Source organism: Pectinophora gossypiella, chromosome 16 (assembly GCF_024362695.1).
Source record: "Pectinophora gossypiella chromosome 16, ilPecGoss1.1, whole genome shotgun sequence".
Taxonomy (NCBI): Eukaryota; Metazoa; Arthropoda; class Insecta; order Lepidoptera; family Gelechiidae; genus Pectinophora; species Pectinophora gossypiella.
Genome location: NC_065419.1, coordinates 2,550,683 through 2,578,284, shown reverse-complemented (window position 1 = coordinate 2,578,284; position 27,602 = coordinate 2,550,683). Strand labels below are relative to the sequence as shown.

Below are 27,602 nucleotides of genomic sequence, written 5' to 3'. Positions count from 1 at the left end.
TGGACACCTAATAAGACACGACGAATTTATTAAAAACATCATAGAAGGAAAGAGAGGAAGGGGAAGACCAAAAAGAGCTTACATGGAACAGATTAAAGAGAAGGTGAACGTCGTGTCTTATAGGGAAGTCAAGGAATTGACCTTTGATAGACCGGAATAGAAAATGCTACACCGACAAGAGCGTGGCTCTCAAATTGATGATGATGAGTTTACTCACCTAAATTGTTTCATGAGACTGGGCCGGTTTACTCCAAACCAAGAAAGAAGCGGTAATTTAGTCACGAAATGCTGTAAATTATACATATTTTCTTTGTGTTACTTATGTGATTTTCACTATAGGCGAGCGACAATATACTAATAAGGGCGAAAACAAAAACAGATTTCCCACGTTGCTTATCCCGCATTTTATATGTATAGCCCTGTCAAATGTGGTGGACTACATACATAAACTCACGCCTATTCCCCACCGGGGTAAGCAGAGACTATGGAATTCCATTTGCTTCGATCCTGACACACTTTTCATTCCTCCACATTCGTCAATCGTTTCATACACGCACGCCGGTCCAGAGTACTGAACCTTTTCTAAGGACATCTCCAATTGAATTTGGAATTTGGTCAATGTACGTTTGTGGTTTGAAACTGTGTCTTTTAATTAGTCACAGAAAAAGAAACAAAAACTCAACGAACACAAAGAGAACATTTCGTTTAAAAAAAAACTGCGATCGAATTTAACAGACCCGCCACGCCTATAGCTAGCTATACATACTATATTACCTATATAACAAGCTTTGCGCCCCCCTTACGACCTCCCACCGCCCCCCAGGAGCTCAGGGGGCGATGACGCGCGCCGTCTGCACCCCTACCTGCATTACGTAACTCTGCAGATCTGGTTGCACCCATTAAAAGTATAAATAGACTAGCTAGAATGAATGAGGAGGTAAAATGTCTCGGGGAGGCTTAGGGGATGTAGGTAGATATGTCTGTTGCATTTCTGGAAGGCATTCTTTGTTCTTTTGTTTCTTCTACATGTTCAACTGCCTTCCCGGGCGTGTCGTTAAAACCGACAGAGATATTGTCCTTGATGAACAATTATAATAGTATGGACGATGGGCTGGTGATGAATTTAACATAAAGTGGCTGCAAGTGGTCTTCTATTTGTTTGTTCTGCCTAACCTGTTGGAGACTAGGTACGGGTGTGAGTTTAGGTGTGTGATCAGTAGTTATTAAACAGCCTATATACGTCCCACTGCTGGGCACAAGCCAGCCCCAAATCAACCTGAGGGGGTATGGAGGATACTCCACCACGCTGCTCCGATGCGGGTTGGTGGAGCTGTTTTACAGCTAATAGCCGGGACCAACAGTTAATGCGTGCCCTCTGAAGGACGGAATCATCTTTATTTTTGAGAGAGAGAGAGAGAGAAATGTTTATTTTGCAAAACTGCACACACAAAAATCAAGCAAAAAACAAAGAAGAAGAAAAAAAACAGTAAGATCTTACAATAAAAATAAAAATTACAAACAAAGATACATATAAAAGTTGTGTGCAGTCAGGAAAAAGGGGTACGACTCAGCGATGTGCTTGCTTCATACAGTATGGAGCAAGCGCTGTTATTCTGCCGCCCCCTTCTCGTCATTCAAATCCCAAGCAAAGATTGTGCGCATAATAGTAAAAGTAGTACATGTATTGTGTAAAATAAAAATACAAAGTTATGTGAGTGTAATACACTTTCAATATTAAATTATAATTGATAAGTAAGTTAAAAATTGTTAGTTTCAACGAATAAAATAAGGTCATAAACGTATAGGAAAACTGTAAAGTAGAAAAAATAATAATAATAATAATAAAAAAAAAATATATATCGAGGGTTGAAAGGCAAATGGGTTTAAGCGACATTTTGTGAACTTTACAGGAGAGCCATTTAAAGTTTTATTTTTTCGAAAAAAATTCATATAAAAAAATCTACTGAATCAAAAGTGTTCAAAATGCTAAGAATTTTTTTAAATTAAACGTTGCATAATTCTGTATTTATTTGGTTCGAAAAACACATCAGTTATAGATTTTAGAAGTCGCTTAATACAAAATGCCTCAATTGAACTAAATTACAGTTGAAGGAAAAACGGTTGATATCCACTAGAGCCAAATATTGGCTAAAAGCAAAATGCTTTAAGAGACCTCTCACTTATTAGTTTGACTAAAGCTAAATGAGTTAAACGACTTCTTAAAAAAAGAAGACTAGAGGCAAATCAGCTTAACCTCCATAAAAGGTTATATGACAGGGAAGGAAAATATCTGAAGTGACCACCCGCTACTAATTTCAATTGTATGAAATCCAAATATTAGTAAGATCGGAAATAAAGCCGGTCCTTAAGCCGTTTTTCCTGGGAGAGATTTTAGTCGGGCAAGGCATTTACATATATTTGTACCTTACAATATTAGGAAAAATCACGGCGGATATAATGAGTAAATCGATTTCATTACGAAACAGGATCTAGAATATAACCATAAAGATTGTTACACATGCTTAATTCGACTTTTTAAGTATATGGTAAACCGCGTATGATGGCGGATGACAGATGACTGTCACCAACTGAATGCGGGCAATAAAAGAAACAAATAGCTTTGAAAAAGTCTTAATATGCTTATACTCTGTGCTGAGTTTAATCTCACTATCACAACCTGTTTCCGATTTACTGAAAAATTTAATACCACGTGGCTGGATGCAAGTTCCAAGCACTGGCTCCTACTAGATGGTACACGGTACTAGGACAGACTGCAGTGAAGTACTGATTGCTCTCATATTAAGAGGCGGCCAGGGGTGGATAGATCAGCGACTTGTTTGATCAAAATTTCTGTTTCATTTGCGCCTAAGACCTCCACTTCGAGCTGGCCATAAGATACCGCCGAAGTTGACAAACAATAACAGAACTCGATCATGCTTTTAAAGCCGAGATACGTCGGACATCGCAGCAGACACATCTGTCGATGAGATAATATAGATGATAATAAATAGATGGTGTTCCTTTGCCGAGCATTTTTATAGCTGTGCTCTCCTCTACCGAAGTTATTGGTTGGTAAACCAGACCGCAAAACTAAGATTGGTGCGATGGTTCTAACGTGAAAATCAGCTCGTGGGGAACTACAGGCGGGCTTTTCTGTCACCATGTCTCAAAAACAAATGCCAGGTGGAATAAGCTTGTGAAATTCAGCTCTATGCTGATTCCTATCAATCCAGTTCCGGTAGATTTTCGACAGCTTCAAGACTGTTTTCAGCCACAAACTTTGAAGAGAGTTTCAATCTACAACAAGGAAAAGACCCAACGCCTCACTGATCTGAAAGACTTATTAGCAGCGCTTTGGACACATTTTAACGATGTCTTAAATCCCAATAGTAATACCAGTGACTTGTTTGTTACAACATATCGGTCGAGTTTGTTACAACAAGGTCGGGGGTTTCGCTTAAGATCTAGCGGCACCCCCGACCTTTGAAGAACTTCTTACCGCGCTAAGAAGGATGAGGAATACCAACACATCAAAAATACCATCTGAACTGTATAATATGCCTACACATTAATAACTGGTTATACAAACTCATCCTGAAGATATGGGAGTCAGCTGCTGGAATGATTTTAGCCTTCTTCCTCTTTGCGAGTCGATTGCGATCGATATTAAATTTTAGCCTTAACGTTATTCTATCCCGTGATGCAGAAAAGGTACTTCCGGAAACCCAATGATGATTTTGTCCGGACAGAGATATGGGGGTACGGTTTTGTTATTAAACAGATTCAGGCCAAAAGGCTTGAACAACATCGGCCTTTGTTATGTGCTGCGTGAGGCTTCACGCGGCTTGTGGATTGCTCTAAAGAAAACAGATTGTCCTGAAAAGTTATGACTTATCCTGATACGACAATATCATGACGACATGATGACGACAGTTTGATTTAGAAGTAACTTTTCAGAGCTATTCGTCGTTACCTACGGCGCGAAACAAGGCTATGTCATAACACATGGAGCCATGGTTCCTAGTCTATTTTCTTTATATATCGCTTGTGTGTCACGCATAAGTGGGAATCTCTGTGGAATTGTTATTTATAGCTTAATTGAAATTAAGGCTAAAATGAATAAGATCATTTTTGATCTCTCACGTCTCACATCTATGCGTCAGTTAACCAAACTTGCCGAGGAATGGCCGATTCAATTAAGTCACACACCAGAATATTTATAGTTTTGTGTAAAACCCTTTTAAAATAACCATCCAGAGGATGCTCCGGGGATGTAGCTTCTTCCAATGTTGCTTTAAAGGGCGCTGAGCTGGAGGAAGTTTCAAAATTAAAATATTTGGGTTCTCAAATATGAAATGACTCCAAAGTCATCGGAGTTGCCAGCCCGGATAACAGGTGCGGTGGCAGCCTTTGGAAAACTTAAAATATTAGTGTACAAAGTCTCAGCGGCGTACTTGATACGTAACACTTTAAATGTCTAAGGTCCATCCTTCGCATAAAGCGGCAAGATGGTTTTCCAATAACAGAAGTATTACGTCGTTCTGGCATATTCGGAATAGAAGCTCTCATCATAAAACATCACCTACGATGGTCGATTTTCTATTTCGAGGTGTCTAGAAGGAACTGTAAACAAGGTGGACAATACCTGCGGTACAAAGATGTACTCAAGCGCAACCATGTGGCTTTCATTGGGTCTGAACCTGGAATAGCGCGTGATATAGTCCTCGAAAATCTTAGTCCAAGACGCCAAATACGGAAAACTCAACGGAAACCTTCCTACAATTACACGGTAAACTCGGCTGGCCAGCTTGATTGTATGCCATGTGACCAGATCTTCAATTCGAAGTTCGGTTCCGCTAGCCACGTCAAAGTCTACCACAACAACGACTTGGGATAGACACAAATAGAAGTCACCATCAACGGATATGGCTTGGGTGACATGATGACACGCACACTCCCGGTCTTCCCAATCGTAATTTTTAGCTGTGTCAACCGCCCAACCAGGACCTGCCCATACTTATTTTGATATGTTGAAGTGATGCGGGCACAAGGTTTCATACAAAATTGCGATGACTGAAATGTTAACATTATTTCTTTTTTGTTTTGGAAAAACGTTTTAAGTCCTTTCAAAAGAAAATGATAGTTGTTTTATACGACAAAAAATTTTAAAAAAATGTAGCATAAATAGCTGAAGTCAAATTCTATGAATATTTTCGGTAAAGTCAAAACAGTTCAAGTGCCAATTTTACTTTTAAACTGTCGAAGGCAAAACGGTTGAAGCGACAATATTTATAAAATCTGGATTAAAGCAAAAAGATTTAAGCGCCAAATCTATTTTGGTTTCGTCTAAGGACAAATGATTTAACCGACTTATCTATAACAAAACACTGTCAGGGAAAACGCTTTAACAGACTTCGAATCATGAAAATGAAAAGACATAACAGCTTATGTGACCGACTCATATCCCGGAATACGACTGATATGCCACCCGCCCAGAATTTTGTGCATTTTTTTGTCGGTTAAAACACGGGTTTTTAAAAATGTACCCAAAGTGCTAATTGGTTGAAGCGCCAAAAAGTAGCTTCGATTGATCTGAAACCAAGATCAGTCGACGCGGAAAAAAACGCTGATTCCGAATATATATATAAGTCAATTTCGTCCAAAATGTCGCTTAAACCCTTTTGCCTTTCAACCCTCGATATATTCTCAAAAAGTACCTACCTTTGTGCCGCCGTCAGAGCAACATTTGTTTGTCAAGCAAAATCTGTTTAAATTGTCTTTTAAAAGCTTGAACGCCAATGGTTGGTTTTCTAAGTGGCGGAGGTAAGTCGTTCCAACATTTTGTTGCCTGATGACGGAAGCTGCCCTCAAATGCCCTTGAGCTGTGATAAGGTGTACTGAGAACGAACTGATTTCCTCTTCTGGAGTTAAAGGCGAACTGTTTCCAATTAAGTTTGTTTATAAGATAAAATGGTTTTTCACCCTTAATTACAGACAGAGTCAACCCCGCGTAATGCAGATGTCGCCTAGATTGCATGTTCAGTATACCCTTCTCATTCAGCCAAGGAGTAATGTGACTGCGGGAAGGGACCCTGTAGCAAAATCTTATGCATGCGTTTTGGACACGTTGAATAGCGCGTTTCGAGGAAGCTAGTAAACATGGACCTATTACAACATCGCAGTAGTTTAACTTGGACAAGACTAAGGATTCACACAGAGTCAAACGCATGCTTTCACTTAAATAGTTTCGAATTTTATATAGAATTTTGGACGATCAGGTGAATCAAGCCTGCAATGTCCTTTACATTATAATGGTCAATCAAATAAGACACAATCCCTCTATCAGTTTTTACGACCTTAAATCCACATTTGGGCCACATTGAAGCAATTCACGTATAAAAAAGCAATATTGCTATTTATTAAAACACATAATACTGAGTTCATACCGTGTAATTATGATAATAACCGCGTAAACCTCAAACGATTGCTATTTATGGACACGCACTTACACGTGCAAAATAGCAATATTGCTTTTTAGATGAATTGCTTTGATGTGGCCGTTTTAGACTCCCTGAACGTGTTCGATGTTTTTAATTTGCTCCCAAATAAAAGCATAATGCGACATATTACTTATAAAATTTGTGATCATAAATATAACATTACAAAGAGAAAATTTTAAATCGGAAAAAATGACTCGGACGGGCATTGAACCCGCTGCTCTTGTCAAGCCGGGACGAGCTTCTTAACCATTACACCACCGGTCTTCCGCCTGTCCAGTCGTGAGCAATATAATGTACCCACTTTAGGACTCTGTCGCACTAACATATTTGACATTTAGTGAGACTTACAGTTTAATTTGTCAAAACAGTTAATGTGACATGGTACCAAAGTGTATACATATTAATGCTCGTGACCGTCCATGCAGAGATTTTTTTTTTATTTTTTCTTTGTGAGTTTCCCGCGGGTGAATGCTATAAAAACAAAAATCATATAATACTCGTAACATACCTACCGTTGCTGAGAGCATCATGGCCGATGCACCTCCCCTGCCCCACCCGCTAGGGATCGATACCGGTGACCTTTGCTGACGTCACGCTGTCTCGTTTTACGTAACTACTCTGTACCTACCAGGCTAGACAAAGGCTCAAGAGGCTGTTTGTCTGTACCAATGTTTATGACTTTTTTGTTCCAGACTTATTTGTTTTAAGGATCAACAGTTAGGCACTAATGATACGTTCGGTATAACTATACCGGATCGGGGTAAGCAGAAACTATGGAATTCCATTTGGTTCGATCCTGACACACTTGTCTTGCTCCTCTTGTTGACGTTCGTTATCGACAATTGGGCTCAATGTCCTAAATATTTTTGTTATAATGTCATCGAGATTCGGGATTAAAACCCGGCACCTCCGAATCTTGAACCCAACGCTCAATCACTGGACCATAGAGGCCGTTAGGTATACTGCTGAACTAATATTATTTGATAATCAGATATGGCAGGAAGGTTCTCTGAAATTCTCCCAAGAGACGCCCCGATAATATTATTCATTGCATTTCTTTTATTTCAAGTACGTTACTCAATATTTCTTTTATCAATTCCAGGTGGTCGAGACGGTGGTGTGCAAGCCTGAGCCCCCAGAGTCGCCCCCGAAGAAGATACGAGGCGAGGACTACGGCTACGCCCTGTACCTGGACCCTTACGCCCACCTGACCCACTACCGGGCATTATCCGCCTTCAGACCCTGGGGCAAACGGGAGCCGGTACTCCAACACCCTGAGAGGGTCGTCCGCGTCGCAGACTGCACCAGGTTCGAGCGAGACTTCCAACCCAACGTTGCGTTGAAGCCAATCACTCCGCCAGTCGACGACGTCACGTCTTCAACCTCCCCCCCTCCGCACACAGAGTTGGCAGAAAGACTCTTGGATGCGGAAGCGAAGCTAGAGGAACGCTCCAGAAGACTGGACGCGAGGGAAGCGGAACTGGCGCGGAGGGAGGCGAGACTCGAAGAGAGGGAAGCGGAGATAGCGCGCAGGGAACGAGCGCTTGAGAAACCAGACCTGATGACCACTCCTCCGCCGAAGCAAGAGCCCGACCCGCCGTGTTGACCTACATCGGTGATCACCCGGCTGCGGCAGTGAATGTGGACGCTCAGTGACATTGCGTGTCCAAAGTACAAAACTGTGAGGTGCCGAGAGTCCTGTAAATATCAAGTTTTAATTTTTCACTCTTTGGGATATTGAAGCGTATTGAGAACTCTATTTATACTCTTGTACAAAGGGGTGGGCCGTGTTAGGTGTGCTGTGGCACCCAGGTTACTCCCAAATATCGATTTTACCGCAGATACACTAGCAGATACAAATAAATACATGTACATAACATAATCATATCAAGTACAGTTTTATGAAATTAGTTGTTTTATACGATTTTTCTTGTAGTCTCTTCGACGTGTGCCATTCTAAAGGTACCTCTGTGACCTTATCATGTAACCTCAGTCTGTGCTTTTTCAATAATTAACAGAATACTCACATTTTTAATATAGTGAAATAGTTATAAACATACAACCATAAGCATAATTTATACAGGGTTATTTTTAAGTATTTTTTTTTTGCAATAGGTACGTACAGATAAGCAAGGACAATGTTTTATTTAGGTTAATCACTTCCTCACCTCTACTTACATAGAAATTGCTACGTCAGTTTTAACGTCCACGGTATGGCGGCGCCGACTTGTGAGCTCTGTCATGTTATAAGAAGACCAGGTATGCTCAATCCTATGACAAGCCGCCATTGCTAGCCCTTCGATGATGTAAGTGTTACCACTGTGTAACCATTAAATTGATATCTCCAACATTCCAAGGACGTAAATTTTATTATTAAAAAATAATTGAATTATTGACTAATGTATTTAATTACTATTACTTGTCACATATATCAAAATCATTAACACTGCAAGTAAATCTTTTACTAAAAGTTCAAAATCTCCTTGCAAAGTAAATATAAAAACATTGGTCATGGGTAATTTATTTTTTACAAAATGGCAACACAGGGTGGGATTACGTCAGCTGGGGTAACCTTGAAATGTTAGCTGTCACTTTTGAGCATACCTGGAGCTCTCTCACATACGTAGTCCGTGGCGACCTTCGGAGTCGCCATCACGGGGACCGCCAGGAAACTCCATAGTCATCATAAAAGTACACTTTTCAAGTATTGGTGAGCTTTATCATAGTATTCATAGTTTAACATTACAGATTTTATTTCTCTATGACAAATAACTCTGTATAAAAACCTCAACCATACCAAATAGTTATAAATATCACAATTGCGTTCTCAAACAGAGATCCGATACCTGTTTCAAAGGTTGTATTGTACATCAAACGACCTATAAATTAAGAGTTTATTCGTCTACGTCATCATCATGAAGAGAGAGGCGGAATGCTATGTTATGTATGTCTTCTTACAAACAAATGAAATTCATACTTCCATACATTTTAATACTTATATATTTTGTTGTGTCTATCGCCTGTCTACCGATACTGTTGTGCAGGCCGGCAAAAATATTAATAAGGGATATATCCCAAATTCTACCTCATTGTAAATAAAATATTTGGCTAAAATAAGAAATGTTATGTAAGCTTTTCGGTTTATGCCTTGCTTCGGGCAGGGTCGAAGTGAAAGATCGTCTTTTGGTTCTAGTTTCTACGATTCGCTCTTACAGAATTGAATAAGAATTCGATTGGCATGCGTAGAAGCTAGGATGATCGATTCACTTTATAGTAATAGAACGATCTTTAAGAATGAGTTGAAATTGAAGCGGAGCGGAGCAACCAATCGCGTGTGAGACAGAAGATACAGACGCTCTCTGTTGCTGTCACCCTCGTGGTGATTGGTCGATTTCTGCACGTCTTCGCTCTGGTGGAAACTCATAAGAGTCAGTTTAAACTGAAGCGTAGCGGAACAACCAGTCTTAACGTATGAGACAGAAGACTCTCCCGTTGTCTTCCACGTGGTGATAGGTGGATTCTTGCACAACTTCGCTGGTCTCCGCTCTGCTCCGTTCCGGTGGAATTTCACCCTACTCGACCTGTGTACGGAGAATTCGCAAGGCTTTTTAGATTTTACATAATTGATTTTGAGTCTGTACTTTGGAGCAATAATTTAAATTAAAAAAAAAGTGAAATTGTCACTGCCTGAACTTAATATTTGTTCATTTTCCTGTCGTCTTTTAAAAGTTAATATTTATAAAATGTTGATATAAAGTAAGCCTTTACGATTGGTTGTAAACTTAAAGTTGTTTAAGCGTGTTATTCGAAATTAGTCGGACATTGGACACAATTTTTTCATCACAAACATGTTGGACAGAGTTGTCACGGGGTGACATTTTGAGCATTTTTTTTTTCTATTTTTGCTATCTTATGTGATAGGTGTTTTGCTGTCAAGCGTATTACGTCAACAATCAGGAATGGTTGTGCTATAATCTTGATTGTTTCTGGGTATATGTTCTGTTTTATACTTATTAGCTTTTGGACAAGTTTGTCTGACGCGAGTGGCCGGGGAACGATTCAAACATGGTATTCAACTTTTATCTGTACCGCGCTATCTAAGTTTTTTTTTGGGGATCGTAGCCTGGACAGTCCTCATTGATATGAGACAACGCTATAGTCGCGGAATCGGTACACAATTTTGTATAGTTTTATAGTAGGTAACTTGTCATTTAATTCTATTACAATCTGAGACTCTTGAAGAAAATGACAATCATATTTTTATTCGCATTACTTTTTTATTTTTCATTTCGTTTACGATCTACGGGGACCCACAAACTTCCATATTGAGAACCACTGACCGTAGGCTATAAGACCACAGAACACCTACCCAGATGTAATGTTCAGTTAAGTGCCGCCATTACTATCGCCAGTAACAGTGCATTTTTAGTGCATATTCATTGCCACTGGGCAATATTTATTTTATATCCCAACTGTAGAGCGTTTATTGCGATTCGATGCGCTCGATTCGTGTTGTTTGTATGAGACCTCTTTGTTTAGTCATCATGCTTTCAATGCCATGACACCGTAGGCGACATTTTGATATAATTATCCTATATCTCTACCAACACGCGGAGTCTGTCAGCCACGAGCTGATGAAAACCACGAGCTTCGACCAGTAGACAAACTTGAGACGTTTATTGCGTTTATTGATAGAAACTCGCGTCATTCGTCTCGTCTAAAACTAATGTAAATAAACATAGTACGTCTATTTGTCGAAGTGATACGTTAAATATACTTAAGGTTAAGTTCAACTAGACTCAGCACTCATCTGTCGTTGAAGTTACAGCTTTAAAAGTATGATGACAAGAATTCTGGTCCGAGTAACAATATTGTTTGTCATTCGCTTCTTATTGATACTTGTATCCGGTGTTATGTTTCAGTAATGAGTTAATATACCTAGATATATAAAGAAATTTCCGGTAAAATACACAGCAGCACAACTGTTGACGATTTAAAAGAGTTTTTAATCGCATTTGTAGCCTGTTTTTATCGTAAATGATGTCTGTGTCGCCAAAATGTCGCAAATTTTTAAGTAGAATGATAAACAGCAATGTTACTCTTCTTGTGTGATAACAAGACTGCAAACCATAGCATATAGATAATAAATATACGTATAAAAGCGAAACTCGCTGTCGAACGCATTATGATTAATATTAGCCTACAATAATGGTTCCCAATTAGTTTTCCTGTGTACCAATCTAAGTTTAAAAAAGTTCAAACTCGCGCGCCTTTTAGCTGAATTATCAAAAGCCTAAAAAACTAGTGTGGGTTTGTAATTCCGGATACACGGAACTTAAGCAAATTCTCTTACCCTAGGGATAACCGTACTACTATTTGGGAACCACTGGCCTACAGAATCGTAGTGTTTAAGTTTTTCGGCGCGTGAGTGTCATTTCTATATGTATTTTGATTATTGTCATGCAAGTAACTGTAGTGAGGTGCACATTACCCGGCCAAGCGTCGGCCAAGTGAGCGCAATATAATTGTGTATCGTCAACCGTGGAATGAGATTTCACTGTTAAAAGTGACTGTTATAAACTTTGGCAAAGCTCAAATTTGTAGAGAAATGTAAAATATGTATTTCTTTTAAAGATTTTTCCTTTCAAAGAGTGCTATGTTGTAGTTAGTTGTTTTAAGCTAAGTTTTCAGTTCTAGGATAGGTTATATCTCTAGTCAGAGACATTTTGAGAAAATAAATTACCATTTACTTATTAATATATTATTCAAATAGGTACTTTAAGCGAGTGTAATAAGAATAACTTATTGTTTTAAACATTAAAATAGCGTAAACTAGGAACAGACTGTATGTCATTTTAATTTGTAAGGCATTAGATGAAACTTTTCTATCTGTACTGTTGTTGGGAATGTAATTTTGGTGCTATGATATTTTGGCTTGGCTAACTTAGTATTTAATTGTATGATATATTTTGTAATATTTATTTATTGGCAACTATTCGGTTCTACTAATATTGTTTATTTTATTATTATAATTTGAAAGTTTAGAATACCTGCGTACAATTTTGGTTCGGATTCAAAAGAAAAAAGATGGCTAAGCCATTTTCTACGACTTACATTAAAATAACGCTTTAATTCTTAGCGTAGGTTGTAATAATAATTAATGTATCGATGGAAAAGTTTCAAAAAGCATACTCTCACTGTCTTGTCTTGTATAACAATATTAATGGTGCTAAAAACGCGTGTAAAAGATCATGTCCTAGCTTATATCAAACAAACTTTAAGAACTTTCAAATAAGTCTATTTCAAACTAATTGACACATCAATTAAATAGGTAATCATTTAATTTGATTATACAATCTCTTTTAAAAATATTAAACATCAACTGGCGACTACTGTTATAAAAACTGTGTTAAGCCATTAAAGAATGGAAAGAATGGCAATTTCTAAATATTTTTGACAAAAATGGCCAGTTATTCAAAATTAAAAAAAAACATATACAATCTTCGCCGTAGCCACTTTACCTTTTTAAAACTCAAATAAATAAATATTTGTTTTCTGAAATCTTTACACTTTAGACACACTCTGCAGGTTGTATTGTTTCCTTTTATATTTTAATTAATTTGAAAGACAGTGAGAGTAAGGTAATGTAAATATTAATTTTGTTCAAGGCGGGTGTGGTAAGCACACGTTAGGCTGTCCTAAACCCTAAAATAGTAGCATTAGGCGCAGTGAAACTATGTCTCTATTTCTTTTGTCTAAAATATAAAAATATATATGAATTGTCGTTCAAGGAAGAAAAGATTATGAACTCAGGGGGGTTAAAAAGGCCATATCGAAGCAATTCGTCCAAAAAAACAATATAGCTACAAATAGCTATATTGCTTTTTTGTTCGCTATGCACAAACATTTGTGTGCATAGCGAACTTTTATATGCGCAAATGTCAAATTGTTATATTGTTTTCTTGGATGAATTGCTTCGATGTGGCCTTTGTAACCCCCTGGTTATTTACCCAGAAACAACGGCAATACACGTTCTTAAAAATTGGACCACAATTTAGTTTCTAATTTATTTAAATTTAATTATGACAGCTCTACCCCTTAAATTATTTGACATAACATTACTTGACATAATTGTTTATAAGTACCTACTGAATTATTCGATAATTATTTGAAAGTTTTGAATAAACATTTAATGCAATATCAAATACAGAATCCAATTTTCAAGAACATGTAAATTGAAAGATATCTTTTTTCTGAATAGAGCTAGTTTTAATTTATAACGATTGAGTTTCTTCTAGCGCTCTACAACTTTTATTGCATTAATATAATATAAGAATTTTATGTTAATTGACAAAAGAATATCTAATGAGACGAGGTTTGCCGCGTGATTGGTGATTTGCCAGGGTATAAACACTGTACTCCTGTGATCTCAATGTATGAACGTTTAATTAAAATCAACAAACATTTTTGATGTGAAAGTCGCAATCTGTTTCTTGTGAATCGTCGAAAATGTGTCAGTGATTCAAAATACTTAATGAAAAGTCTAACTATCTATTTAACAAGAATAATGGTTTTTCAACAACGATCATAAATCATTCCGAAAAATGGCTGTGACTTACGAGTTACTACAGGATTGCACGGTGGTTTTTTTATAATAACTAGTTACTTACCTACTTAATTAATATGATTGACTGATTTACAGTCATGACCATACTTGAAAAAAAGCTGTATGGCGTAAAATCGCTGCCTGACTTTGTTTAAAAAAACAATGAAAGCAGCATAGATTAAAATGATTAAAATCATGAGCACATTTTCGATGAATCACGTTCAACAAATTTTTTTCAATGTCGAATTTTATATTTTTTAATGACATTTACTGCCAGCACGGGAAGAAGTTATGATGGCGATGAAAAATGTAAAAAAAAAGAATTTTAATCTATGCACTCTTAGCTAGCATTTGGATATGAATTGTTTGAATAGAATGCTGTCTTGTTTTGTGCCAATTTTAAAATATTGTTGCGCGATTCCAATGGCAGTAGATGTGCAATTGTGACTGTGTTCTTAAAAATCTTTATTACAGTAAATATGATTTCTGTTTAATTTGTAACCTAGCTAGTTATGCTAGGTATTATTTATAGAATACATATTGTAAAAATGAAATATAACATCTACACTCATTCACATTCAATTGTTTTTCTTTATATTATTCCTTTTGTCCATGTTATTGACGAAAACGATCCAAAAAAATAAAACACGACAATTCTTACATTCTAACTTGAATCTAAAATGATAAAAATTAAATGTTAATTGAATCTAAAATGATAAAAGTGGGACTAACGGCATAGAATAAGGATTAATCTAACGGTAGCTGGGGGACGTTTAAAAACTGTTTGGAAACCACTGGTCTAACACAATGACAGTGTGTTTTTACTTAATAATTAATTAAATTTATTTATGATTTGGCTTTGATCTGATAAAAGGCTTAACTTTTGCCAATAATCACGTTTTTTGTTACAAAATATTACACGTTTTACTATATTTGACAGATTTTACTTATTTTAAATGTAAAATAAGAAATATGTAAATATTCGAAACCACAGCCCTATTTTTCCCTAAAAAGTAGCATTAATGCTACACCAAAGACCTTCTATACAAGGTCTTTGTGCTACACCGACAAGAGCGTGGCTCTTTAATTGATGATGATGATGATTATGTGTATACAGGTGCCATCTAGTGACGATATTACCGTATTATTATAACTTATGTTAGCACGTACAATCCATAGCGCCACAGTCGTCACATCTTTCGCTGTCTTTCTCCAAGGTGCTTTACTACGGTAGCAAAACTTCGCATGGCGACTATCATAATTATTATGGTGACTCATGTAACTTCGTGGTAAACGACAACAGATGGCGTTGATCAAAATTACATACATTCAGACTGAGAGAAAATATATAATAATTATATTATGAAAACTTGAAAAATATCTACTCACTCCCATCCAATGAGGGTAGGCAGTAATGAGCGAAACTACGTAAGAACGAATAAATAAGTCAACCAGGTTCGTAACCAGGCTTTGTTCGAGTAGATAAGTAGGTAGGTACCTACATAGAGTGAACATACTTCATACTACCTATGTGATACTACATTACTACACGATAAATATTTACTCAGAAACACGAAAAAATATATAGGTTCATCAAATGCTTATCTCGCTTGTTTCGCAATTAGGTACCTACTTACAAATTATCATAAATATTAATGTTGTCAAGGTTTATTAAGTAGGTAGTCATTACAGTACTTACCTACAATGTTTACAGATTGCTAAATTTATAATGCATTCGATGATTATACAGGTGGCCCATTCAATAAGCATTTGGAACCATCCTAAAAAAGGACCAAAATCGTAATTGGTCCTCAAAGATTGCAAGACCGGCAGATTTGGAGGAAAATTTGACATTCTCATAAATTATAGCAGCTTCTTTCTAATGTTCTTAAAGGCGCCAAATAACAAAATAAAATCTTGAAAAAGGTACTAAATAATAACTGAACTCATGCATGTTTATGTACGTAGTTGGTGTGCATGTTTTGTTTCTGGTACCCAATGACCCCTCTCTATTTTTTTTATTTTGAACGTGAAATTTTGGGCCACCTGTATAGTAAGTAGGTAATAAAATGAGTTGCAGAAATTGTCTAGCTTAAAGGTCATTTTTCAAGAACTCTGAGGACACAAGTACCTACATAACATCTAGGGCCCTGTGCTGGGAGGTTTTCTGGCCACGTCTTTCCCTCAGCGTTACAGATTCCGATGTGGTAGTAGTTTTACAGCTAGTTACATAATATTTTTTTTGTAATTTAATTTAATTTTTTTGACGTTCAAAAAGCGTAACTTTGTAATCCAATTTTGAAAAATAAATATTTTTGAATTTTTTGAACAAATAAGTACTTTATTGCACAAACAGGAAAAAACAAAATACCAAAACAAAAGAGAATGAGTACAATAGGCGGCTTACATAGTACAGTCATGTCATGAGCAATATAATGTACCTACTTTAGGACTCTGTCGCTCTAACATATTTGACATTTAGTGAGACTTACAGTTCAATTTGTCAAAAAAGTTAATGTGACATGGTACCAAAGTGTATACATATTAATGCTCGTGACTGTACCTATACAGGGTGTTAGTGACATCGTAACGAAAACTTTGAGGGGTGGTTCAGGCCATGATTCTGAGTTGATATCAAGTAGAAATTTCCGTCGCAAAAGTATGGATTGGAAAATAATTAAAAAGAAAAGAAAAATTTTCATGAATTTTTTGACACGAAATTCCACTTTATATCAACTCAGAATCATGGTCTGAACCATCCCCCTCAGTATTCGTTACGGTGTCACTAACACCCATACCTACTTATATGGCTACCGTATGTACTTGTACGGGGTGTAAGTGTCATCGTAACGAATACTGAGAGGGATGATTCATCTGATTATTCTGAGTTAACATCAAGTGGAATTTTCCATCGCAAAAGTATAGAATTGAAGATAATTTAAAAAAAACTAAAAAAAAAACATGAATTTTGCGACGGAAAATTCCACTTGATTTTAACTCAGAATCATGGTCTGAATCAACCCCCTCAGTATTCGTTACGGTGTCACTAACACCCAGTATGTATATAGTACCTATATTATTTTTCTCTCTGCTACTAATAAAAGTATGAACATAAACAGACTATATAAATCTCACTCTCACTCAAAGATGGGTATAGTATCCCCTCATCAAAGGGAAATAAACATTTAACGACCTCCGTGGTCCAGTGGTTGAGCGTTGGGCTCACGATCCGGATGTCCCGGGTCCGAATCCCGGTGGGGACATACCACAAAATTACAGGCTGATCACCTGATTGTCTGAAAGTTAAAATTATTCGTGCTTCGGAAGGCACGTTAAGCCGTTGGTCCCGATTACTACTTTACTTACTGATATAAGTACGTAGTTGTTACATGAGCTATGTCAGGGGCCTTTGGCGGCTCAATAATAACCCTGACACCAGGTTTATGAAAATTAATTCACCTCACAACCCACACGATAGAAAAAGTGGGGAAAGGGAAATATGGCGTATATTGCAATGTAGTGGTTCTCAAAGTTGCCTGGGCGACGACCCACAAGTTTACAAACTTGGGGCCCACCTATAAGAAATTTAACCGTTACCAATAGGAATAAAGGACTTTTCAAATAAAGAACACCTGCACTACGAAGCCACTGACAATGTCGTAAGCGTGGCCAATTACTGGTCAGCAAAAATTGAATATCGATCGCCATCGACTCGCAAAGAAGAAGAATAAAGAACAAATTGTGTTTCCGACCGTTGGCTCGGTCTGTTGGTGTGTCGTTCTACAGGCCTTATTCGCTTACGACCCACCAGTGGGCCGCGACCCATTAGTTTGAGAAACCCTGTTCCTTTGCATTGCAGATTGGTGGAGAGCAAAGAATAAGTATGACAATGCTGCCACCTATTCGTTGGTGAGATACCTTGTAATACAAGTTACTTTCCTACTTATATAGATACGACTTAAAAAACACGTATGTTTCTTCGTAGTAAACGCTAGATGTCCTACTGCACAATTCATTTTAGTAAACGCAAAACCAATTATTACTTACATTTCCTCGTATTTTATTTTAATAGACGAACCTATTGCAAGATCTGCAAGGTAACGAGTTTTCCATTTTCCTTCCTCCTTCTTTCCTTGTACCTAACGGTATTTACCTTTAAATCGGACATTTAACTAACGTAAATACCCACCCATATATGTTAATGCTTAGGATACGTACATATAGGTATAAAATCACGGTTGTAACACTTGAAGGGGTGGGCAGAGCGGAGCCTCAAGAAATCAGAAGTCATAGATAATGTTGAACCGTTTGTCAATAAGTTCTGACTTGATATCAACAGTGGCTGTAACTTGTCTTGCCTCTGCCTAATCCATTAGGGATCACAGGTGTGAGTTTATCGTGAGTTTTAATATAAAATATCTAATAATTAGTATAATCAGGCATACAGGTGCACTCCGACAGGGGTCCAACATTCCTAATCATTCATTTGTTACACATTAATTAACGCAAATTAATACTGTTAATAAAATTAAACACATATCTCAGATTTGATACGCGTGATTATATTTTTATTATCAATACTTTTCATACTAGGTATGCACGTTTTATGATGTTGTTATGTAAGTAACTAATATTCGGGGTGGCAACTGCATTTTTGAATAATTTTATTTAATAAAATACTGAATTTGTTTTACAGCACAGATCCCTTACCGACTCATAGTCACACCAAGTTATCACACCATCAACTAATTCGCATGACTGAAGAACAACAGATGGTCGCCGACCTTCGGGATGGAGATGGCACTTGAAGAAGATATATGTGTAACATGTCCAACTATTACTTAATCTGTGATACATTGTTTGAAGTTTACGCGGTTATTATCATAATATCGGGAGTCTCATATCCCCATTTAAACGCGGTAAGAACCCGTTATTATGTGCTTTAATTATAATCTGTATTTGTTTATTACATTCACAGCAAATCTATGAACCTAAGGTAATTATTTATTATCGTATTTTCGTAATCAACACGATATCTTCCATTCTTTTTTTTTCTGTAACCTAATTGATATCCCACCGTTGGGCATAGGCTTCCTTTGGTCATCATTAAAATCATGGTCTGAATCATCCCCCTCAGTGTTCGTTACGGTGTTACTAACACCCTGTAAAGAATATTAAAACTGCGCTATTTTATATAAAAAACCGATTTATTAACAAAATAGAGCCATTTATAAAATATCCATTGGAATGATTACACTTTCCATACATAATTATGTATATAAAAAACATTCTTAACAAAGATTTATTGCACCTAAGAATAAAGATCTGTGACCTTGTCAATCTAGCTAGATTTTAGAGAAGTTTGGAATTGTTGATAAGAGATAGGATAATTGAAATGCCCCCATACCTTATTCCATAACCGATAACCTAATATAAAAGGGCTGTTAACGACACGATTTTAATGGTCCACGCAGGGAGTGTGTGTGGACCCTAGTTAGTGCGACGCTTTACACTACGGGACCCTTATTCTCTAAGTCTTATTACACGAACCCTATCCCTTGAAATCGTGTCGTGTAATAGCCCTTTAACCGGTTTTGAACCGGTTTTGGCGGGATTTTTACAGTTTGGAGCGGATTTGGTCGATTCTGCCGGCCGCCTGGCGCTGCAAGTCTGTCAGTTTCATCGCTAGGCCCATGTTGCCTTGGATCTTGATCTTGCCCTGGAAGAACGCCTTCTGAGGGTTCAGCTTGCCAGAAATGAGGTCTACTACATCCTCGTCGTTGATTGTGAAAGTCACATCGGGTTTTTCCTTGCCGTTGTACGAGACCTTGCCCTTGCCTTCCTTGGCGTTGATGACCCAGTATCCTTCAGCACCATTGGGACCATTCCTCACTTTGAATCCGTAAATACCTCTGACTTTTTCGATTAAGTTTTCCGTGTCACTCTCCATGGCTTCTTCTAAGATCTTCATGTATCTGGAGACCTTGAACTCGTCAGGGTTGCCAGAGATGGCGGCGACGGTGTTGGGGACGGCATTCTGGAATCCCTTGCGATACATGGCGACGACGGCTGCTCCTCCGAGACCTAGGTTGTGCTGCAGGGCAATTCTTGCGCGCGGGACCTGCAAATTAAAAGGAAAGAGACGTTTTGTGAAACAACGTAAAATACATCGTAGTCAGCGGGAAAGTTTCGAGACTTAGTACTAGAAACAGGACAAATGTTTTGTTTATTTAGGACAGACAGGAATGACTTTTTTGACCTGATTTAGTGTAGATTTGTCGCAAATGGACTCTCACCCGGTCCAAAATTTAAGACAACAGGCCTGGGATTGCCCAGTTGGGCGCGAACCTCGGTTCAGAGCGTCGTCTGAGAGGATTACATTGGAAATAACCCGACAGAATTAAGTTAACAGCACACGTCAAACTGGTTGCATACCAGCGAGATACCAATTTGATTCGCTCGGGTTATTTATAAATTAACTCATTCGTTTTAAAATTAACAGTTGTCGATCACCCGTCCCTTTCCTTTTCGACGTATACGAAAATGACAGGTGTATAACTGAAAATAAAATTAGGAGGTTTCTGTTGGAATCGGGGCCATTAAGTATATAATTGGTAGATCGTACAGGGTTTCGTTATTAAAAAAGAGATCTTGGGTCTAATAAAGTTGGCCACCAGTTTATAGTGTTGGGTACAAAATACAACTCTGATAACGTAGTTTGAGAGTGATATGATAATATGACACCTGTAAGTATTATGATAAGGCCGTAACAAAAAAATACCTAATTATTCCTTCGTAATGACGTACCTATATCGAGGTAGGAAGAACCAAAAATCAATAGAAAAGAACTTGTAGACTTTTGGTACTTACTTATTGGTCTATTGGGTGATATTTGAGTTATAATACGGATACCTATGATGACACCAATGCAAAGAGTTTGCTAGCTCATTGTCTAAATGGATCGTCCATCATAATTAAAACACATAAAAACGGGTTCTTATCGCGTTTTAAGTAGGGATATGAGACTCCCGATTTTCGACACTGTTGCATGATCACGGGATGACTGATGAGACCGTCCATCAAACTGGAGAGGATTTCGATTTTTCGACGGGATCTGCACCTTTGCTCTTGTCAAGCCGGGACGAGCGTGTTAACTATTATACTAGCCTTATTATTTATGAGTTTCCCTAAGCGCGAAGTCACTGTGTGTCTCAAACGGGAGCTCCGATTCGAACCCGATACCAGACTTGCAACAATGAAGTATTTATTTATCTTAAGTGCAGTTTCCACTAACATAATTGGCTCGACCATTATAAACGGCGATACGGCTCACCACCTATCACGTTGGTCTAACAGAAAACTCGGTGAGGTCTCAGTTCATCTTGCAATGGACTTATCTCTGACTACCCCAATTGGGATGTAGTCTTGAGCTTATGTTATGTCCCTAAACGCGAGTGAGTGCTATAAAAAGAATTTCCTTCGTAGGTACCTATTTCCAGTACAAAAGTGTCAATACATATCTTGAAAACGAATATATACGCGTGGATTTAAAAGATAAAACGACGCATAATTTAACATTTAAGACTTTTGCAGAAATAATAAAATGACAAGTTACAAAGTAGGTACAAAGTCTGAACATTTAAATAATAATCGAAGCTAACTTACGTCTTTGGTTTGAAGGTTTCTTTTCTTATGTAATAAATAAAAGGATATTATTATTCCTGTTTACAGAGTGCAGATATTGACTATAGAATAATATTACACCGTTTAAACGAGCACAAAATCGTTCACGTAATGTAGAACTGAGCCAATTATGGAATGAAACTTTCACATTTCACTACGTTTTTGGCGAAATGACCGTATACACGTAACTACATAAAACTACAGCTACAGAACAGAGACTATTGGCTCTAAAATCCCTTCTTTCGACAGTGAGAGGGGCAAACACACTTGAAACGTCTTGACACAACAGTTCACATAAAACCGGTTTAAACTTACGTCAGTCTGTTGAATTTATGCAGAATATGGTGGATGACTGAGCGCGCTCCACAACCTAATTAGATAGATTGTAAATTAATTTTAATCGTAATTTCGTTATCTAGCTACTGATAATACGATTGTAAAGGGAGGATAATACGATTTATTCGATAACCAGCACCTATCAATCGTTTTTAAGATTTAAATAATTTAGCGTTTTCATTGTGAATTTTAGATATTGGACAGTTATTATTGGACAATTATAAATACGTACATGAAATCACGCACGTAAACCCGAATATTGTAGATAGATTATACGAAGTCCTTAAATAGATACCAATAACACACAGCATCATAATCAAACCATACAGGTTTTAATGTTAAAAAAAAAACAAATAGTTGATCACCCCATCGCCCATTATAATGGCCCATCAAAGACACAATCCGTCTGTCGTATTTTACGATATGCCCGGGAAGATTAGCAGCTGAATAGGTAGCTAACATTATAGGATTTTTATTGACATGACTTTTTATTCATTAAATAAAAAAATATAGGTAAGTACCTACGTATGTATTGGGATACATACGTAGGTACTTACCTATATTTTTCTCCACGCGCTTCAGAGTACTGCGGGGCGGAAGGCAAGAGGGAAACCACTGCCATATTTTTCCCTAAAAAAGTATCATGGAGAATGCTACACCGACAAGAGCATGGCTCTTTAAATTAGTGATGATGGCCTATGTATGTATCTGTAGGTAAGTACTTAAATTGCATTCTCACGGCCGTGGACCTCGGTTTAATCCTTAAAACTTTTTATAATTAAGTAGGTACCCCAATCTCATTGTTATTATTTAAACATGTTTCTATTGACGTAACAGAATCGAACAACAGAAATATTCCCTATAAACTACTAGCATCTTATCAGTGTTGTTTAAATATACAAACAAATATGTGACGCTTTATAACTTATAACAGAGCAATGACTCCTCCGTCCAATGAAGTGATAAGACAATGAGCAGTGCAAACCGAGCCTTCAATAATGTATTTAAATCAGCTAACCCACAGGTCAATCTTATGTATGTACACAGTGCATTTAAAAATCACCTTTCAACCATTCAAAAAAGACAGATAATACCAATACCTAGAAAAGATATTTCAAGAATAGAAACCTTTGTGTTACGTACAAGTATCTGTTCCACAGATCAACCATAACCTGTAGTTCAAGGTAACATTGTGGAAAGACACAGAATGCATAATGAAGACCGCACATTTGCACCAAGACCCCCAGAAATATTTTAACCAACCTGTCGGTCTCCGGCCTCTCCGCGAAGTTGCCAGACCAGCTCAGCACACTGGGCCAGGCCCGTAGCTCCCAGAGGATGTCCCTTAGCAATTAGGCCACCACTCGGGTTCACAACTACTCTTCCTCCATATGTATTGTCACCAGCATCAATAAATTTTCCAGCTTCACCCACCCCGCATAACTGAAGACCCTCATACGTAATCATCTCATTGGCAGCAAAGCAATCGTGCAGCTCAACTACATCTACTTGCTTCGGTGATACACCAGTCTTCTCATACAGCTTCTTGGCTGCTAAACCGGTCATATCATAACCGGCAATCTTCATCAAACTGTTTTCTGTGAAAACAGCAGGAGTGTCTGTTGCCATCTCCATGCCAAGGATCTCAACGGCCTTGTCCTGTAGTCCGTAGCGAACCACAGCTTCCTCTGACATGAGAACCGCAGCACCGGCCCCATCACTAGTCGGGCAACATTCCAGTTTAGTGAGAGGACCATAAATCTTCCTGGAATTCAAAACTTCTTCGACAGTGTACTCCCTTTTGCCTTGTGCACGGGGATTCTTAATACCATGGCGGTGGTTCTTGGCTGCGATTTTGGCGAGGTGTGTCTCATTAGTACCATATTTCTTCATATGCTCTATGGCAGCATTGCCGAAGTATTGAGCAGTCATGGGGGCTGGTGCGATTTCAACCAACTCCGCCATTTTAAGGGTGTGCTTGTCCATAGGGTTAGTCTTGTCAGGGTAGGCGGAGCCGCCGAGCGCGCCGGGGGACATTTTCTCAAATCCTACTGCCAGTACGACATCGGCGACACCGCCCTCGATCAGCTGCTTGCCAAGGTAGATGGCGCTCGAGCCGGTGGAGCAGTTGTTGTTCACGTTGTATATGGGGATGCCGGTCATGCCGATCTGGTACAGCACGCGCTGACCGCAGGTGGAGTCCCCAAACACATAGCCGCAGACGGCCTGCTGCACGTCGTCATACTTAATCCTAGCGTCCGCGAGCGCCTGCGTCACCGCCTCCTTGCCCAGCTCAGGGTAGTCCGGCCCCGAATTGGGCTTGATGAACTTGGTCATCCCGACGCCGACGACGAACACTTTTCTACCCATGTTTGGAGCAATGCGATAATTACCTCTTGACGGCGACACCGACGGACTCGAAGTGAGAGGATCGCTGGGGTGCGGTGTATCGTAACTTTCAACGATAACAACGGAGATTACATAAACGGCACAGTACAAGAAGATAATGAGAAAATAACAAGATAAGACTGTACAAAGGCAACAGAAATGCAAAAACAGCTACAGTACAATAGAATCTTAAATCAAAATGACAATTCTGGACTTCGACCTTCAGCTGGAATTTGAGCCCTATTTACAGTATTTTCGGATACACGCATAAACTAAAATATTGAAACTTGCTTTTTTTATGTACGTAACAACTAGATGGCACTGGCTTTTCGGCGGGAAACGGGAACGGGACAGTTGCTTTCTTCATTGAGTAATCTAAATAATTAATACGAAGTGGTGTTTTGTGGTTAATGATCGCATTAAGTTAGTCGGAAGACATTCGCGAGTGTTATTATATTGGAGTATTCAATAAACAAAGTGTATCTGCCTATTTTCGCTTCGTGCCGGGAAGCCGCTTCATAACTCAAAAGTTTATGCGGACTTTTGAGTTAATTCGTTTGGGGTTCGGAGTAGGAGTCTACTCCGAGGGTGGGGGCTTAGGTTTCATCATCATCACCTTTCATCATTTCATTAATCATCAAGAAAAAAAATACGTCAGACATGGCTGTATGGGCACAGTTCCCTTTGCCTTACCCTTCGGGGAAAACTAAAACAAAAAAAAAAACAAAAAACTAGATGGCACTTCTAAAAAATAAACCGATATTAAATCAGGTCGTGAATAGGCAACTTTATATTTGACACCATAGACATATAAGAGTATGGACTGGAAATACCTACAAAAAAAACGTGCCACTTCGTCGCATAAAATGGCGGCCTTTACTAGGGCTGCAAGCTGTTTCAATACTAGGATTACCATACTCGTACCTACTAGGTATAGCATCTTCTTCTTTGCGAGTCGATGGCGATCGATACTAAATTTTTGCTGACCAATAATAGGTATAGCATTATAATAATAAGTATTCATAAGAGAACAGAAAGGGAAGGTAAAGGGTAATTAGGTGGTGTACTGTATTTTTCGCAAATTTTTCGTGTATGTTTTGTGTAAAACTTGTTCTTTTTGGTATGTTGTGTGCAATAAAGTATATTTGTATTTGTAAAGGGTTTAGTCAAGATTTATCTAAGTAGTTTCCTTAACAACTCTATAACATTGATTACATTCTTTATTGCGCACAATTCGAATCCACCTGGAGTGTATAATGAAACATAAATTATAACGTAAATCTGTTTATTAGTAAGTATTAATTTCACACATTATTTATTATGTAACTACATTATATTTACAATAAATACAAATCTAAACAGTGTCAATTTGTTTAGAAATTGTCTTTGTGATACCCTGTCACATTGCATATATAATTATTATACGCTTTCGGAGAAAGAAAATGTAAAGTTAAAGCAAACTTTCTTATTTCTTGGGAATACTTCTTTGGCAAAGGTAAACCTTGAAATTTGTTTACCTGCCTTTTCAAAAAGTCTTGCGGTCCTGCCAATTCTTCCATCAATACACTTTGCCCTTTATTATTTGATTTTTATTCTGCAGATCTTCCATAATATTCTTCAAATTGGCTATCTTTTAATTTTTTCATCGCGTCTTCTTGAACAGACTGAAATAAAGTTTAATAATAATGTTAAAACAGTGTATGTACTAAAATATATCTGATTTAAGTGCATTGTGTACCTGGTTGAATTATACTATATCATGTTAAAAATATAAAATTATTTGATAAATACCTTTTCATGTACTGACTTATGAGACAGACGTACGGGCAATGGCAGCACAGACGACGTTGCAGCTGTGGATTAGTTTTCCAATATCACCTGTTTCAGTAAATCCAGTCGACAATTTTGGATTGAAAGATGGCCTGAAATGAAAGATAACATTCATTTATTTATATAAAATTTGTACAACTCATAATAATAATTGTTTCGACATATAATAGTTACAGACTAAGTATATTAAGTACATAATAATATGTAGTTGAATGATAGTATAAACATGTTGTGATAACATGATACAAATATGTTATCTATCTAGCCAGTAGTGAGATGATGCAAGCTAGGCTGAAATTTAAATATAAATTTAAACACCAACAGCCTCTCTTTAACCATCGTCTTCTCAAGCTTTTATTTCTTGGAAACCTGTTAACGTAAAAATAATAACTAGTATTCTTAGCCAGTATTATTGGCGCAACACTAATTTGACTATGACGAATAAAGATATTGGAAAACAAAGAAAAATACGGTTTGTAGTATGACAATTACTCAAAATATATAAAGGTTTAATACAAATTCATGGCTCAGTTGCGTTGTAACATCAAAATCTATAGGATTGTTTGTATTATCCAATGAATACGGGGTACTAACCTATGAAGTGACAAATACGGTTGATTTCTGTCCTTTCTGGCACCACACTGTACAATACAATACACGGACATGTTGAATAACACTTTTTTCAACTTCAACTTCGATTTAGCAAATCAAATCCTCGTAATTTATCCGCAAAACACAAAATACGATCTCATAAACAGCTACTTGACAGCAGAAGTACCACAAAACACAGCGCATAAAATGGCGAAAAATGGCACGCACCTACAGCTGTTGTGACGTCATCACAAAATGTTGCCATAACTAGAAATAACAAATATATATTTATCTCTTTTACCAAATGAAATTTTGTACTAGTAAAAAAGAGACAAAACGATTATTGACGACCTGTTTCATAAACTACTCATATTTGTATAAGATGATGTTTATATAGTAGAACAGGGCGCCTCCATATAATTTCCTATCTCTATGGTAAAATCTCACGAGTAAAATGTTTACGTGAGATTGCAACACTGGCCGGAATTAGAAATACGGTTTAAAAGTAAAATGTTGGTAGACGGGGAATTGTTTTTGGGTTTGTCATGGATGTTTATAAAATTGGATAAGAAGCTTAAGAGTATTATGTTTAAAGAAGAGGAATGAATAAATATATGTTGATATATATAGAAGGTGAGTTTTATTATATTTCAGAAGTGGGATGGGTA

At 37.6% G+C, this 27,602-nt stretch overlaps 3 protein-coding genes and 1 long non-coding RNA gene across 6 annotated transcripts in view; 2 read left to right on the top strand and 2 right to left on the bottom strand.

The window, feature by feature from the left end:
* Positions 1 to 14,681, top strand: part of LOC126373985 (ski oncogene) — a 96,776-nt gene extending 82,095 nt beyond the window's left edge. Inside the window, exon 2 of the mRNA XM_050020416.1 lies at positions 7,603 to 14,681. Within this exon, the coding sequence (XP_049876373.1) occupies positions 7,603 to 8,106 (504 nt within the window). The 3' untranslated portion in view covers positions 8,107 to 14,681. The remainder of the gene's footprint in view (positions 1 to 7,602) is intronic.
* Positions 14,682 to 19,302: 4,621 nt separating this feature from the next.
* On the bottom strand, positions 19,303 to 24,794 carry LOC126373978 (sterol carrier protein 2). Its single transcript, XM_050020401.1, has 2 exons — positions 23,389 to 24,794; positions 19,303 to 20,227 (listed from the first exon to the last, which is right to left on the bottom strand). Exons 1-2 carry the CDS (start codon positions 24,493 to 24,495, stop codon positions 19,724 to 19,726), a joined length of 1,611 nt encoding a protein of 536 aa, XP_049876358.1. The 5' UTR covers positions 24,496 to 24,794; the 3' UTR covers positions 19,303 to 19,723.
* A 445-nt stretch (positions 24,795 to 25,239) lies between these two features.
* LOC126374001 (myeloid leukemia factor) overlaps positions 25,240 to 27,602 on the top strand; it is a 31,528-nt gene continuing 29,165 nt past the window's right edge. For all 3 annotated transcript variants that reach the window (XM_050020444.1, XM_050020445.1, XM_050020443.1), the window contains exon 1: positions 25,240 to 25,284. The gene's annotated coding sequence lies outside the window, so the exon portion shown is untranslated. The remainder of the gene's footprint in view (positions 25,285 to 27,602) is intronic.
* LOC126374052 (uncharacterized) lies at positions 25,804 to 27,293 on the bottom strand. The gene is made up of 3 exons (XR_007567390.1): positions 26,938 to 27,293; positions 26,305 to 26,435; positions 25,804 to 26,177 (listed from the first exon to the last, which is right to left on the bottom strand). It is a non-coding gene; the product is annotated as an uncharacterized LOC126374052 (long non-coding RNA).

Bases quoted from the DNA above. Each gene is read 5' to 3' on its own strand.
- LOC126373978 (XM_050020401.1), bottom strand. From the start codon at position 24,495: ATGGGTAGAAAAGTGTTCGTCGTCGGCGTCGGGATGACCAAGTTCATC. The intron at 20,228-23,388 runs GTTGGTTAAAAT...TTTAATTTGCAG, and splicing joins GAGAGGCCGGAGACCGACAG to GTCCCGCGCGCAAGAATTGC.